The 13,806-nt window shown below is 33.4% G+C and overlaps 2 protein-coding genes across 4 annotated transcripts; one reads left to right on the top strand and one right to left on the bottom strand.

Annotated features, from left to right (window-relative positions):
• Positions 1–22: 22 nt before the first annotated feature.
• LOC114874687 (DNA (cytosine-5)-methyltransferase PliMCI-like) lies at positions 23–6,424 on the bottom strand. The gene is made up of 11 exons (XM_029184205.2): positions 5,386–6,424; positions 3,436–5,301; positions 2,744–3,361; positions 2,335–2,664; positions 2,109–2,260; positions 1,708–2,042; positions 1,522–1,633; positions 1,297–1,446; positions 1,058–1,224; positions 744–984; positions 23–658 (listed from the first exon to the last, which is right to left on the bottom strand). Exons 1-11 carry the CDS (start codon positions 5,507–5,509, stop codon positions 425–427), a joined length of 4,329 nt encoding a protein of 1,442 aa, XP_029040038.2. The 5' UTR covers positions 5,510–6,424; the 3' UTR covers positions 23–424.
• Positions 6,425–6,541: 117 nt separating this feature from the next.
• LOC114874611 (integrator complex subunit 6) lies at positions 6,542–12,130 on the top strand. 3 transcript variants are annotated; one of them, XM_029184051.2, is made up of 9 exons: positions 6,542–7,132; positions 7,258–7,335; positions 8,488–8,727; positions 8,799–8,979; positions 9,062–9,786; positions 9,863–10,138; positions 10,225–10,558; positions 10,636–11,379; positions 11,471–12,130. In XM_029184051.2, exons 1-9 carry the CDS (start codon positions 6,983–6,985, stop codon positions 11,677–11,679), a joined length of 2,937 nt encoding a protein of 978 aa, XP_029039884.1. In that variant the 5' UTR covers positions 6,542–6,982; the 3' UTR covers positions 11,680–12,130. The 3 variants fall into 3 exon arrangements, with proteins under 3 accessions (XP_029039884.1, XP_029039885.1, XP_029039889.1); XM_029184052.2 differs by having other exon boundaries at positions 6,542–7,099; XM_029184056.2 differs by lacking the exon at positions 6,542–7,132 and adding an exon at positions 8,016–8,082.
• The last annotated feature ends 1,676 nt before the right edge of the window (positions 12,131–13,806 follow it).

The following is a 13,806-nucleotide window of genomic DNA, read 5'->3' on the forward strand; positions in this document are numbered from 1 at the left end:
TAGATAAAAATAATGATGAATTTTTATTTCATAATGAATATTTCTGATGTTCTTTGAAAACTTTATTTATCAGTATTTTTCTTTTAAAAGTATGTTGATAAACAATATTATGTTTAGCTTATAGTTATAAAAAGATACAATATGTACATATCATATAAGGTTCTCGATATATACGAATTTTTCAGAATCTAATCATTTAATTTAAAATACTGCTTTCGACCTTTTAATTCCACTTGTTAAACTTTAATATTGCATACTGCATATGTGTTACATAATACTTTTGATCATGTAAAGAATAAAAGCATCTACATATTTTTAATGAACACATGATGATAAATGTATGTAGATAAAAAAATAATCTATAACTTATTCTACCATTAAACTTAGGTGTAGCATTTAATTATAAAAAACGTTTAAAATGCTATCAATCACTAAAACCATTTAAGTTGTTGGCTGATTGATCAATATTTTCACTTCTTAAACACTTTCTAATTTCAAAACCCAAAGCAGCACCTAATGGTGGCGGAACTGCGTTGCCGATTTGCCGATGTTTATCAAGAATGTTTCCATAAAATCGAAAAGAGTCTGGGAAACCTTGCGATCTGGCGCATTCTCTTATACTCACAACTCTTGTTTGTTCAGGATGCAAAACACGACCCTGTTAATCAATGAAAATATCGAATAGTCAAATAAGAGTTAAAATAGAAGATAATTTAATACAACAAAAAATAATTATCACGTACCTGTTTACCCATAGGTTCTGGATTAGTAATAGTAGTACCAAAAAATCCATCCCACTCCAATCTACCGTACAAGCCTGCCCAGTGATTGTGACGTTTACCAGTGTGAGGTAAACACCAAGGAATCAAAGTGTTATATTGCCGATCCATTGGGTCGCATGTTCTGCCCGTACAACAACTACATACACCACGAAATGCTCCAGTGGAACTTCTACCCGCTTTTTTATCATGATAAGTATATTCTCTACAAGACAAACAAGTTATTATTCATCAAATTAATTATTTTCTTCTAACACATATGAATTTAATTTATTTACAGTTTCTTTGAGTATGTTCCATCGCTCAAACGTACTGCAATATTTGGTAAATCTCGCCAATCAGACCCGCTAGCAGTTGGAATATGCGCTATTCGTGCTTCAACCAGAGGTGCCATATCTTTACAGATATGATCTCTCAATATAGCATCAGGTTCTTTCGGCCTTACCTAAAGGTAAATGAGATATATTTAATAAATTAATACTTGTATGTTAATATTAGTGAACACTTAATAATTTACTTTTCTTTGAAAGTGAGATATTGGTTCATCGCCATAAGTCATCTCTTCTGTATTCCATCCATTTCGGATATTAGGTAAATCAGACATCGCATCACGAACACTGATTGTTCTGTACGGCGCTGATTCTGTCCAATCACAGTTCGATGAATACTATGAAAAAAATAAAAATATTAAGGTATTTATACAGATAATTTAAGTTTATATTAAATAACAATTATATCTTACCTTTTTATTATCCACGATAACACTTAACTGGCATGCTCGTTTACTAAACACATGAGTTGGTTCTGGATATGTTGGAAGGATTTCTCCAGGAGCAGCAGCTAATATAATCAACCTAAAAATACACAAATGAAAATTAGAAATATAAATAATTAAACATTTAATCAATAGAATTTAAATATTCCTCACCTTCTTCTTGTTTGCGGAATACCGTAATTCCCAGCTTGCAGAATACCAAATGTACATTGGTAACCCATTCGCACAAGGCACCTTAATGTTAATTTAAGTACCATACTTTTTTTAAAAGATACAAAATTTCTAACATTTTCCATAATAAAGAATTTTGGTCTGTAATAATCACAATAAGACAAAGACGATACTACTAAAGAATTCTTAAATAATGAGTATTGCCGCGAATTAAAACGATTCATGCCACTGAAACCTTGACACGGTGGCCCACCACATAACAATTCCACTTCCCCCTTTTGAGGTAAGCGTTGTCCGTTATTATCGCAAAGTTCACCCTACAAAAATAATACAAATATATTCTTGAAACTTGTTACTTATTCTATATTAACAATTATACTTACATTCATAACTTTTAGCAAAAGTACATTACAATCTTCACAAAATACGGTTGTATTGGGATTATTAAGTCTGTATGCACATGCAGCTGGTTCATCTTTTTCAATCGCCCATTGATTATCTACAATACCAGCTTGTCTTAATCCTTCGGATAATCCTGTAATAAAAATATTAATTAAAAGTAGAGTATTCAGCAATTGCAAAAAAAAAAGTAATCAGTTTTACACTAACCACCACAACCAGCAAAGACATCTAGCGTCCTCAGTTTTTTTGGCACAGTGCAATAATCTATGGGTTTATTTATTACTTTCTTATTATCATTAGTTTCTAATTTCTTATTTTTGTACTTTGCTTTTCCTTTTCCTTTTCCTTTCCCCAATTTCCCAATATTCATAGCATGATTTGGTGGGTCAACAAAAGTTTTCTCCGAGGCGTTATAAGCTTGCGAGAAGTAAAAGCGATTTGGACCAGTAGAAGTCCATTCTTCTACGGACTGATCTAAATTTTCTGAATACATCAAGTAACATTTTCCTGCTACATCCGAAAATTTCACGTCGCAAACTGAAATGTTTAAATTAAAATTAAATTTATCAATATACATATTTCTGTAAGGATTATATTTATTATTATAATATTTTACCCTCGTCACTCCAGTAGAGCATATTAAGATCAACTTGTTGCATCAGTGAAAGTCCTTTGTGCGTATTTTCTGGTCGGTACATTTTATTTATTTTAATCCATATGTCAGAAGCTGCAACTAATTTACTATTAGTTTTTGCATATATCGCGTTTATATATCCAATATGGAATGGTTCAGGTGTATCATAATTTGATCCTTTTACATGATCCGATGATTTTCGGTAATATTCAGGATACATATCTTCGTCTACTTGTCCTTTCTTTGGTTTCGTGGAGATGTGAGATATAGATGTATATTTATATTTTATAGCTCCAGGCATTAAAAATACAGACGATCCAACTGTAAATTCTTCGCCTTTATATTTTACCATGTTATATATTACTTCTTTACTACTTTTCTCTTCTCCTCGATCAAAAACCTTTGGTGTATAGTAACACTGTAACGTTGTAAAACGCACACAAGCGGGACAAAATCGGTGACTGATTTCTTTTCGCGGACATATAGGATCCGAAGATGGATCTTCAAAACGAGCAGTCTCCGGTGTATACTTCTTTTGGTAAAAAAATGTTTTTCCATCTTTATTTTGTATTTCATCTTCTGGTAGTATATCTGCATTTCCTGAAATGTATAATTAATGGGCATTTAAAACACAGATAATTTATAATGTTCTCAATAACAGGTAGTATAATTACCCAATTCACTCCAGTTGTTAGGACTAGCTTTATAAATAACAGTAGCCTTAGACTTAATTGAAGCGAATGGTACATTGTCACATTCATCGAGTAAAAACAATTCTAAGGGGTCTGATGTTTCACCGAGTACAGTATCGCTACCCCTTCTGAACCAATTTGCATGACACAATTTTGCACCATTTTTATCCTCCCACATATATATGACTTTAGCTATTTGTAATGGAACCGTGGGATCATTCGACTCAATCAGTACATAATCATTTGCTTTTATTTCTTCATCAACGACAATAACCGAATTATAGAATGTTCTTCTGCCATCATCTATAATTGCTTCTCCCACCCATGTAATTTCTTTCTCGACGTGTTTAAATTCTTTCAAAATCATTTTTTGAGTAATCTTAACATTTTCTATTAGCATATCATTGAGATCATCATCTTCTGGATCCGAATCATTAGCTTCTTGTATAGCCATATTTGGACATCTTCTCATATTGCAGGCTTGCTTACTTCTACCAGACCCACCAAATTTAATCATGTCTTTGCAAGCTGTACAAACTCCACAATCTGGTTGTTGGCAAATCTCGCATATCCCGCATCTTTGTCTTTTAGGTCCCGATATTTCTTTATCACCATTTGTGGCTATTTGATCGGAGAAGAATGTTTCAAACATATTATTAACTAATTTCGTAGTTGTGGCTTTGGTCCAAGTAATTTTCTTCTTTTGATCTTTCGAGTGGGTTCCGCGCAACGCGATTCTTTTCTTTAATGTCACACCTGCAAGCGTTATCAACGCTCTCATACATGGACTAGTAATCAAGAGAGAATCTTCTGGTCTTGCGGATGTGTCAAAAGATATTACTTGATCGCAAATAAATTGCGCGTATCGTAACAGAGAATCCTCTGTGAACCTAGTTAATCCTTTTGGTGGAACTATAGTTTGTAATCTATGTAATAAATCTTCATAAGTAGGATTGACTTCGTCCAACAAAAATTCTATAACTATTTTGCTCATATAAATTTTTTCTCTCACAGAATCCATAAATGGTGCGTACGCTTCGGCTGGTTCCATTAATATATATTCTGCGAATGCTGTGCTAAATCCTATAAGGGCTAATTCACCACCATCAAACCCTGACACCCACCATTCATTTATTGGACCTATATCTTTTGTGGGCATACCACCCTCTGGGGATGGGTTCTCCTCGTAAATAGGTTTCATATAACCAGAAAAATAAAGTACAACATTCTTTTCAATTAAGCCAGTATCAAAAGAACATAAGTGTCCATTTTTATCGTACACACAAAAGTGAGTTATTTTGTTTTGTGGTCTTTCATCACCTTCATAAACCATAGTTTCCTCTCCTGTGAATAAAGATAATTTAGGATCTGTTAATGCAATCATTTCTTCTATAGCTCCATTAGGATGGCCTGGGTATATTTTCAAATCTGTGCTTGTTAGTTTCTGACAACAATATTCACATTTCTGTTGTACATTAATAGGTTTCTGATGGGATATTATAGGTCTTTTAATATGTACATTATTATTGTCTGTTTTGGTCTTTTTTAGCATATTACTTTCAGGCTCATCGCCTGAATCTTCTTGTTCATTCAAGTTAATGTTTGATTCAATATTAGGTGTTAGATTTTCATCGTCTATTAACATAGGAACATTTGTTTCTAACTCTTCGGTTACATTGCTTCTTCTTTTATTGAATCTTTTTGGTTGAGTTTTTTGTTGTGGTGAACGATTTTTAGTAATATCACCATTAATTTTACTTAAATTAGACATTTCTACATTAACATACTTTCCATTACGAAGTTTTCTCCTATCATTGCCTGTTTCTTGAAGTATCATGTTTTCAATCACTGAAGAATGAAAATTAAATTTTATTTTTCTTTATTATTTACAACTTTTCTGTATGTTACCACAATTATATTTAAACAACTTACCTGTATTTTTATTTTCTTCCTCAATACAGTTGTTTACAGATATTTGTTGTACTTGGATATCCTCAACCTTTGTTTGTTTCTCTGTCTCATAAGTTTCAGTGTTTCGTACAGTAGCGGATATCATACTGAATTGAAATGACTGCTTTTATTCAAGTACTCTACAACCCTTATTATTTCCTTAAAATATTAATTTTTTATGTGCAAATTCCAGCAAACGTAAGAGAAATATAACGTCAGGAACAATTACAAATGAACACGTTTCTTTATATTTTTACAATTAGGAACACACTTAAGTACGAGACATGTTAATGCTAATGGTTGTACCGCCAAAATCTTTCAAAGCCTGTTTATATGAAAACGATCCCGCTAAAGTCATGTTAAGCCAATTTCTTTGTGTTTATTAACAATCGTTAGAAATTTGTATGATTTGCTAAATTGTATTATTTGATTCAGTCTCTACCGAAGAAGGCTTTAATATACATATTTGTAAGAATTTATCAGTTTTGAATAAATTATGACGTGAATTAATTTTACATTGAATATAGGGTTTGAGGATTAAGTAGTGCATCCTGAAGTATGCACACATACATGCATACAACCTAACCTACTGTTGAACGACCGAAACAAACCTAGCTTTACCATATCGCGTGAACCTATCGTTACATGTAAAACATATAGAAACTGACCACTCTATTCGATAGAAGTAAACAGGAGTACGATACATGTATTCACACAACTTAGAAATGCATCACATTTCAGCTAAGTAATGTCGGAGCCATGGTAGAAAGGGTATAACCAATAGAAAAAAAGCTTCACAATGTCACGTGACTTGCGACGCAGTGTAACTACAAGAAAGATGAAACTATCGTCAACAGAGATGAACGAAACGTAAAGAGAGAGAGTTTCGTTTATTCTCGTTGAACTGAAAGAGAAGGAACGATCAAAAAAGAAAAAAGATAGTTTCACATGTCGTGATAAGAAGAAAGATGGCAGGTCGAGAACGACAGAACGATAGAAACGAAACAGAAAAGATAGAGGGCGTCGAGTAACGTTAGAGAGAGAAGGAGAATAGATGAAAAGAGAAAGAAAGCAAGGGTTAGAGAATAGGAAAAGGAAAAGAGAGGAACGTACGAGAGAACAAGCGGACAGGCTGGCAGACAGACCTGTCCGACTCGCGACTCGCGATCTCGTGGTTGCGTTTCAGCTGCTGTCCTGTGCCGCTGTCCACTAGGCACATTCGAGCACCAGAGGTCCGCGGCGTAGCAGTAGATTCTGTTCGGTGTAGAGAAAAAGAAAAAGACATACATATATACTAATATACTTATATATATATATACATATATATATCGTACATACACACATATAGAAAGAGGGAGAGATAGAGAGAAAAGAAAAAGAAACAGATCGAAAGAGAGTAAGAGCGAAGCGGGCGCCGTTACGATAAAAGAAGTTTTTCAGAGAGCGTATTCGGGAGCGTTCAATGGTCGAAGCAGCTATGCGCCACGCCGTCGTAGGACTCTTAGCTAGCTAGTTCTGACTACGGGAGGTCTCGGGCCGCAGTTACGACCTCGAGAACGAGCGGGTTCGCCTCGCGAAGATGACCATAATAGTCTTTTTGATCGACACGTCGGCCTCCATGAATCAGAGGGCATATTTGGGCGGGCGACCCACACTTTTGGATGTAGCTAAGAGCGCCGTGGAGACTTTCGTGAAGGTACGCCAGTCACACAGCTTTCCCGGCCGGGAGGTACGATTATCGTGGTTGCCAAGTCGTCAACTCGTACACCATCGTCGAGAATAGCAGCGTGTATTAAAACGGCACGATGTTTCATTTCTCTTGTCATTATTATTTAACGATAATCCATTTTTTAGGTAAGACAAAGATCACCGGAAAGCCGTGGAGATCGTTACATGCTCCTGACCTTCGAAGATCCGCCCCAGAATATCAAGGTATGTTTTCTTCGTATTTCACTGCCTTTACGTTCGCATCTTTCGTACTTTTTGTCCTTCTTTCTCTCCCTTTCCTTCTCTTTCTTTCTCTCTCTCTCTCTCTTATTTATAAGATCTTTTTATCTCTCTCACACACATGCACACGTACGCTCTCTACGTTAGCTGCCATAAGTACAGTGTCCCGTACATAAGGTTTTACGTGTTAATTTTCCTTTTGAATGTTTTTCAGTTTCCCTTTCAAACGCATCCATGATTCATTGTTTCACGTTACGGGTCGATGTATTTGTGTTGATTGCTGCATTATTTGTGCTCTTTCGTTGGTGAATAATTAATATGCAGTAAGAAGGCAACAAAATGCATTCGTGCACTTGCCGTATCTTCCGTCCACCGTTACGGAAGAACAGTATTGTGGGTAGTAACACGCGGGGTGGGGAGCCTACCCACGAGGGTCTTTCTCTATTGAGTACATGCGCGCCAAATTTATGAAATCTGTAACCAATGATCAAATCAATTTTCCTTTTTACCTTCCTGAAATTTTCATTCATTCGATCTTATCAATGTTTTCCTTCTTACTATCATTATTGTTACAAAACAATTCTCATAATCTAATTATACGTTGTTTAGTCATGCGTTAAAATTAGATCTATTGTAATCTGAAGTTGAGATTTTTTTTATTTCAGAGTTTAGCAGTGGTCAGGCTCATGGTTCAAGAACAGGCCAAGGTTGAAAATTGTTATAAGGATTAAGGTACTGTCACCGGTTTAATAATGGTAGAGAAGTAAAAAAAGAGTTTTCCATGTGTTAGCGGTACTTGAGACAATAAAGAAATTGAAAAGATTTGGATGAACAATAAATGTAAATTTCTTATAGCTATTCTTTATTGTCTTAATGTTACATGGAGGTTCTTTTCGCTCCTCTATTATTGCAGAACTTTAGTGACAGAAGTACATACCTGATAACAAGTTGCAATTTTGTATCTTTCTTGAGCCATTAACCTTATCATCATACTTGCTAAAAATAAAGAATTCCAATTAAAATATTTTTAATACAAATAATGTTTTAATAATATATAATCTTATACTTTTGTCACAGTGACAGAAAATGCGAACATTTGTATCGTTCTTATAAATGAAAATATTTTTTTTCTTCTAGGCTGGCTGGAAGGAAAATTTAGCAACTTTTATGAACGAACTTAAAAATTTACAATGCGTCGGACTGACAACATTAGGTGCTGCTTTAAAACATGCTTTAGATGTTTTGAATATAAATCGGATGCAGACAGGCATAGACACGTACGGTCAAGGAAGATGCCCTTTTTATCTGGAACCATCGGTAATTGTTGTCATTACAGATGGAGGAAAATATACAACTAATAGCGGAGTCAATCAAGATGTGAGTTTTAATTATCTAAAAGATACAAGTATGATTGAAATTGTACTAAACATTTAAATTTTTGTTAAAAGTTTACGTTGCCGATGCATTCTCCTATACCTGGATCTGAGCTAACAAAAGAACCATTTAGATGGGATCAAAGATTATTTTCTTTGGTATTACGTTTATCTGGAACACCAGCTGTTGAGAGAGATACTGGTTTAGTGGCAAGTGATTCTTCTCCTATAGACGCTATGTGTGAAGTTACAGGAGGTATTTAATATTTTTTACTGGTAGTATAATGTATTCTTATTTGTAAAAAATACCGATTTAAATAATTCATTATTTATTGTAGGTCGTTCGTATTGTATAACATCTTTCAGAATGATGATGCAGTGTATAGATTCGTTGGTACAAAAGGTACAGTCTGGTGTGGTAATAAATTTTGAAAAAATTGGACCCGATCCTCCACCTTTAACTAATGAAGCACAACACGCAGACGACGATGAAAACGAAGACGAAAACAGTACAGTGAATGGAACGCGAAATTACCCTCTTAATCCAACAGTACCAGGAAATACCGCATGGCATTCTTGTAGAAGACTGATTTACGTTCCAAGATCCGCACAGAAAGGTTTTGCAGTTGGATTCTGGCCGATTCCAGAAAGTTTTTGGCCTGACCTTAGTGCTAGTTCTTTGCCTCCTAGGTCAGCACATCCAAACGTGAAATTTACTTGTACCAGTCAAGAGCCTATGGTGATAGAAAATCTTCCATTTGACAAATACGAATTGGAACCGAGCCCTTTAACGCAATATATACTGGCTAGAAAACAACCAACAATTTGTTGGCAAGTTTTTGTAGCTAATTCATATAAATCAAGTGACGTGGGCCATCCATTTGGATATTTAAAAGCAAGTACCAACTTAACGTGTGTGAATCTTTTTGTTATGCCATACAATTATCCAGTTCTTTTACCTTTGTTGGAAGAACTTTTCAAAGTGCACAGATTGAAGCCAACAAACGAATGGCGAACACAGTTTCAAAATTACATGAGAACCATGCCCACTTATTATGCAGCGGTAAGTTTTTAATTAATCTCAAATAATTAGGTAATTAAACTTATTGTATATTCAATAACATTTTATTGTTTTACAGTCCCTCAGAAGAGCTTTAACTAGGATGGGTGCTCCTGCGCCCTTAGCACAAACGTTAATACCTGATAATATGGATAACTCTTTATCCTATAGCGTGTTAAATTATTTAAAACGACTGAAGAATCAAGCTAAAATTGAATTCGACAGACTTTGTAACGAGGTTCTTTCTAAACAACTCGCTACTGCCAATATGTCGAAAAATTTAGTAAATGGTAGTACAACGACGATAACGGAAGGAGTAAGAGTTATACCTAGAACTCCTTTAAAGAAAGACTTGGTAAATGTCTCTTTAAAAGAATTAATCGCTTATTATAAATAAAAATGGTTCGCGTTATTTTATTATTTAATTTCTTGTTTCGTTAGGTATCACATCCATTATTACAAGACAAATTTACGGGATTGAGGGATCAACTAAATGAGTTTGGTGGCTTTGTAGTTGGATTAGTTAGAAATCAACAGCGTGGCGCGCACAGTTACAGGAACGCGTTTGATGTTCCGCGGAAATCTCTTTTAGATCAAGTTGTTAGAATGCGTGCAAATTTTCTGCAACCTGGTTTGTTACATACGAAATTACTCGATGATGATTATGTTCATTCGATGCCCCTAGCTCAAATGGGAAATTATCAAGAATATTTGAAACGTATGACTCCGCCTTTAAGGGAAATTGAAAGTGCTCCTGTTAGACAACATATGTTTGGTAATTACAACTTAAGAACCAAAGTCGTTTAAAGGGTTCGTGTTCAGATGATTTAATTACTCGTGGTTTCATTTTAGGTAATCCTTTCAAGATAGATAAAAGAATGATGGTTGACGAAGCGGATATTGATATGGTTGGGGCAACATCTTCGGCATCGAAGAGCGGTCTGAAACGTACGATGCCCGCTTCAGATGGAGGAGGTTCGTTAGCTTCGAAGCCACCACCAAACAAACGGAAACCGGGTCCAATTCCTAAAGACGTGGTAGTACGAAGACCGTCGTATACACCTACAAATACTCCACCAAACTCACCAGTACCATGGGTCGACGAAACGAAAAATCAAGTGATTCCAACTGCTGATTCAAATCAAGTTACACCAACTACCGTGAACTCAACGCCTAGTGTATCGAGTACACCGTGTGTGAATTTACCAGAGAAATTAGTAAACGGAGTAGCAGAAATGCCGACGATACCAGTTTTTGAACCAATTCCAGTAGAACATACTAACAATCATATGGACGCTCCGCCGACTTTGACACCGATAGTCAATAACATCGAGGGCCCTAAGATCGAAGGGAAAACAGAAAAGAACGAAAATATTAAAAACGAATGTAACAAACTACCTCTTAACGATTGTGTTGAAAATAGTGTGAAGGTTGAAAATTTAGTCGAAGAAAGGTTGTCCAATCACGTCGAAGAGAAATGCGAGACTAAAGTAGAAAAAGAAAAAGCTTTAACGAAAAAAGAGTTGGAAGATATTAGAAAACACAATTTGTCCGTTCGAGAACTTGTTTATAAAGAAGTACGGAGAAGAGGTACAAGTAAGTTGAAATGTACTTTAATATATATTAAACGGTAACATAAAAATCATGATACGGTGGTATTTATAAAAGTTTTGTAATCTTGTTACAGATTATGCGACACTATTTTCACATTTACACCAAATTCAAGGGACTCTAGATATACGACTTGCATTTTTGCGAGATATCGTGAAAGAATCATTACGATTTAAAAGACGTAATTTGGCATCGTTACTAGAAGAATATTTGAAAACTATACAAGAGGATAACTGGACTGTAAACCACAAAGTGAATCACAATGGTGCCACAAAAATAAGCTAAGATTTCATTGCATAATCAGGGCATTATTTCGATAAGAAAAAATAAGAATTCGATAAATAATGCAGAAAGTATAAATAGGATACAAGGTACCCTAACAAGCAAGTCGTACATCTGTAAACGTTAAGCGAATTAGTGTTTAAGGATGTATGTTGCCAAGGCATGTGAAGTGATAATAATTGTTAAATCTAAATGAAAGAAAATAGCATTTTGGATGTCAACCAGGGATACATAGCTTCAGTGTTTTGTTTTACTTGTTTTTTTCAGTTTATGACTGTACAGTTGGTAGAAGTAACGTATTATTTCGTTTTCTAAGTAAGATCAGAACGTTTGTTACGATAATAAATTCTGTTCAGTATCGATTCAGTGATTTTACAAATGTATTTTATAATTGTGTTCATTAAATATTCAGAATGTTAATTTTAAAGTTTTTCCATAGGTAACATTTATAAATATTTCAAGCTTATTATTTTAAATTGTTAGTGTATTATATAAAATGTAATTATTTTTAAACTTTTTCACTTAACGTTAATAAAAATAACAGCACGTTGATTTGTAGAATATTATCTGAGATTTTATTCACTTCTCGAATGCAGGCATTTGAGACTCTTTTGATTTGGGCTTATTTCTTGAATAATTATTATTAATCATCCAAATTTCTATATTTTGTAAACAAATTCATGTAAATATAATACCCCAAAAAGTACAATATTAATCAAATAGCGCCGTTCTACCAGCTGCACAATCAAAAGTATATAAGTTCTAAAGGAAAATAGGTAGATTTCTTGTATTATCTTCTCCTTTTTTCCATAAAAGATTTAGTATACAGTATTGTCATCCAGAACTCAAATGAAAAACCAAATTCATCAGTACGTAATATGCTCTGTAAATTTTGTTATATACGTTGTTAATACTGTAAAGTTAAATTCAAGTGTAATTTCTATAAACAAATGAAAAGACGCTTAAGTACGAATTTTTAGAAGTTAAATACATATCTTCTGTTAAAAAAAGAATTGTAAAATTTTACATTTTGTAAGTAAGAGAAGTATACTATATTTGATTATGTAATTCACTAAATTAAAAAACTTTAAAAATAGAACTTGTTTGCTCATAATACATCTTTTTTCTGATATTCAGTATATACAATGTTAGCTTTACAAACTGTCATAAAAACAAATATTTATATTTAGTACCTAGTACTGAAATTATTAAAAAATTTTCAATGAGGGGTTGACAGTGCCTAATGCTATTGAAATTAATCTAAAGAAAATTTGTATTTATTTTAACCCACTTTGGCAACGTTTTAAGTTAATATTAGTTTAAAAAGTTATTTTATAAAACAGTATGTCGAAACGGCAATAAATATACATAAAATTGTTAATGAAAACAGTAATAAATGGTAGCATATAATCTTTAGAAAATTTTTTCATTCCAATAAATTGCAAAGACTTGCATGAAAGGATGTATAAGTTTTTTTAATCAAAATTGAACGTTTTTAATGTAAGAAGAATAAAATTTGTATGTTTCATACTTAATTTTTATAGAAATTTGTTTGATATTGGATGGAAGTGGGTTGAAAAAATACACAGAAATAGCAATGATTCATAAACATACTTTTAAAACTAAAGTCAAAGTCACTTGTTATTGTCTATGTATAAGGAGTCATAGTGATTTGACCAAATATTAGGTAGATATGTCCTAGACTTAATTATCAGGAAGATTATCTTACAAATTGATCAGATTCATAAATTATAAATAGTTCATGTACATCAGAAACACATTGATCAAGCAATTTATGTAAATATTGAAGAAACTTTTTAAAAAGTCATGTTAAGCCATGCTAATAAACTGTAACATATCTCTATCATTAAATTACATATATGTATATTAAATTTAAAGATAAAGGGGCTTTTAAAAATTTCTAGTATCAGTTGTAAGACTGATTTTTAAATACGTTTTCGATTATATTAAAATCTACTTTTATATAAAAATCATGTTTATTGCCCTTTTATATTTAAATAATAAATCTCAAGTAAGATAATCAGCCTGACATTTTTTTATAGGGACACTAAATATCTATATTCTACTCTTTGTAAATTTAGTAGTGAAATTGTATATCAAATAGTATTT

The sequence above is a fragment of the Osmia bicornis genome, chromosome 6 (genome assembly GCF_907164935.1).
Source record: "Osmia bicornis bicornis chromosome 6, iOsmBic2.1, whole genome shotgun sequence".
Classification (NCBI taxonomy): Eukaryota; Metazoa; Arthropoda; class Insecta; order Hymenoptera; family Megachilidae; genus Osmia; species Osmia bicornis.

What these genes read in the sequence shown, in the direction of transcription:
- LOC114874687 (XM_029184205.2), bottom strand. Translation starts at nt 5,509, where the DNA reads ATGATATCCGCTACTGTACGAAACACTGAAACTTATGAGACAGAGAAA. An exon ending in GCTCTACTGGAGTGACGAGG is followed by an intron (nt 2,665 to 2,743) that starts GTAAAATATTAT and finishes TAAACATTTCAG; the next exon opens with TTTGCGACGTGAAATTTTCG. An exon ending in GGAACATACTCAAAGAAACT is followed by an intron (nt 985 to 1,057) that starts GTAAATAAATTA and finishes TTTGTCTTGTAG; the next exon opens with AGAATATACTTATCATGATA.
- LOC114874611 (XM_029184051.2), top strand. Translation starts at nt 6,983, where the DNA reads ATGACCATAATAGTCTTTTTGATCGACACGTCGGCCTCCATGAATCAG. An exon ending in ACAGCTTTCCCGGCCGGGAG is followed by an intron (nt 7,133 to 7,257) that starts GTACGATTATCG and finishes TCCATTTTTTAG; the next exon opens with GTAAGACAAAGATCACCGGA. An exon ending in TATGTGTGAAGTTACAGGAG is followed by an intron (nt 8,980 to 9,061) that starts GTATTTAATATT and finishes TATTTATTGTAG; the next exon opens with GTCGTTCGTATTGTATAACA.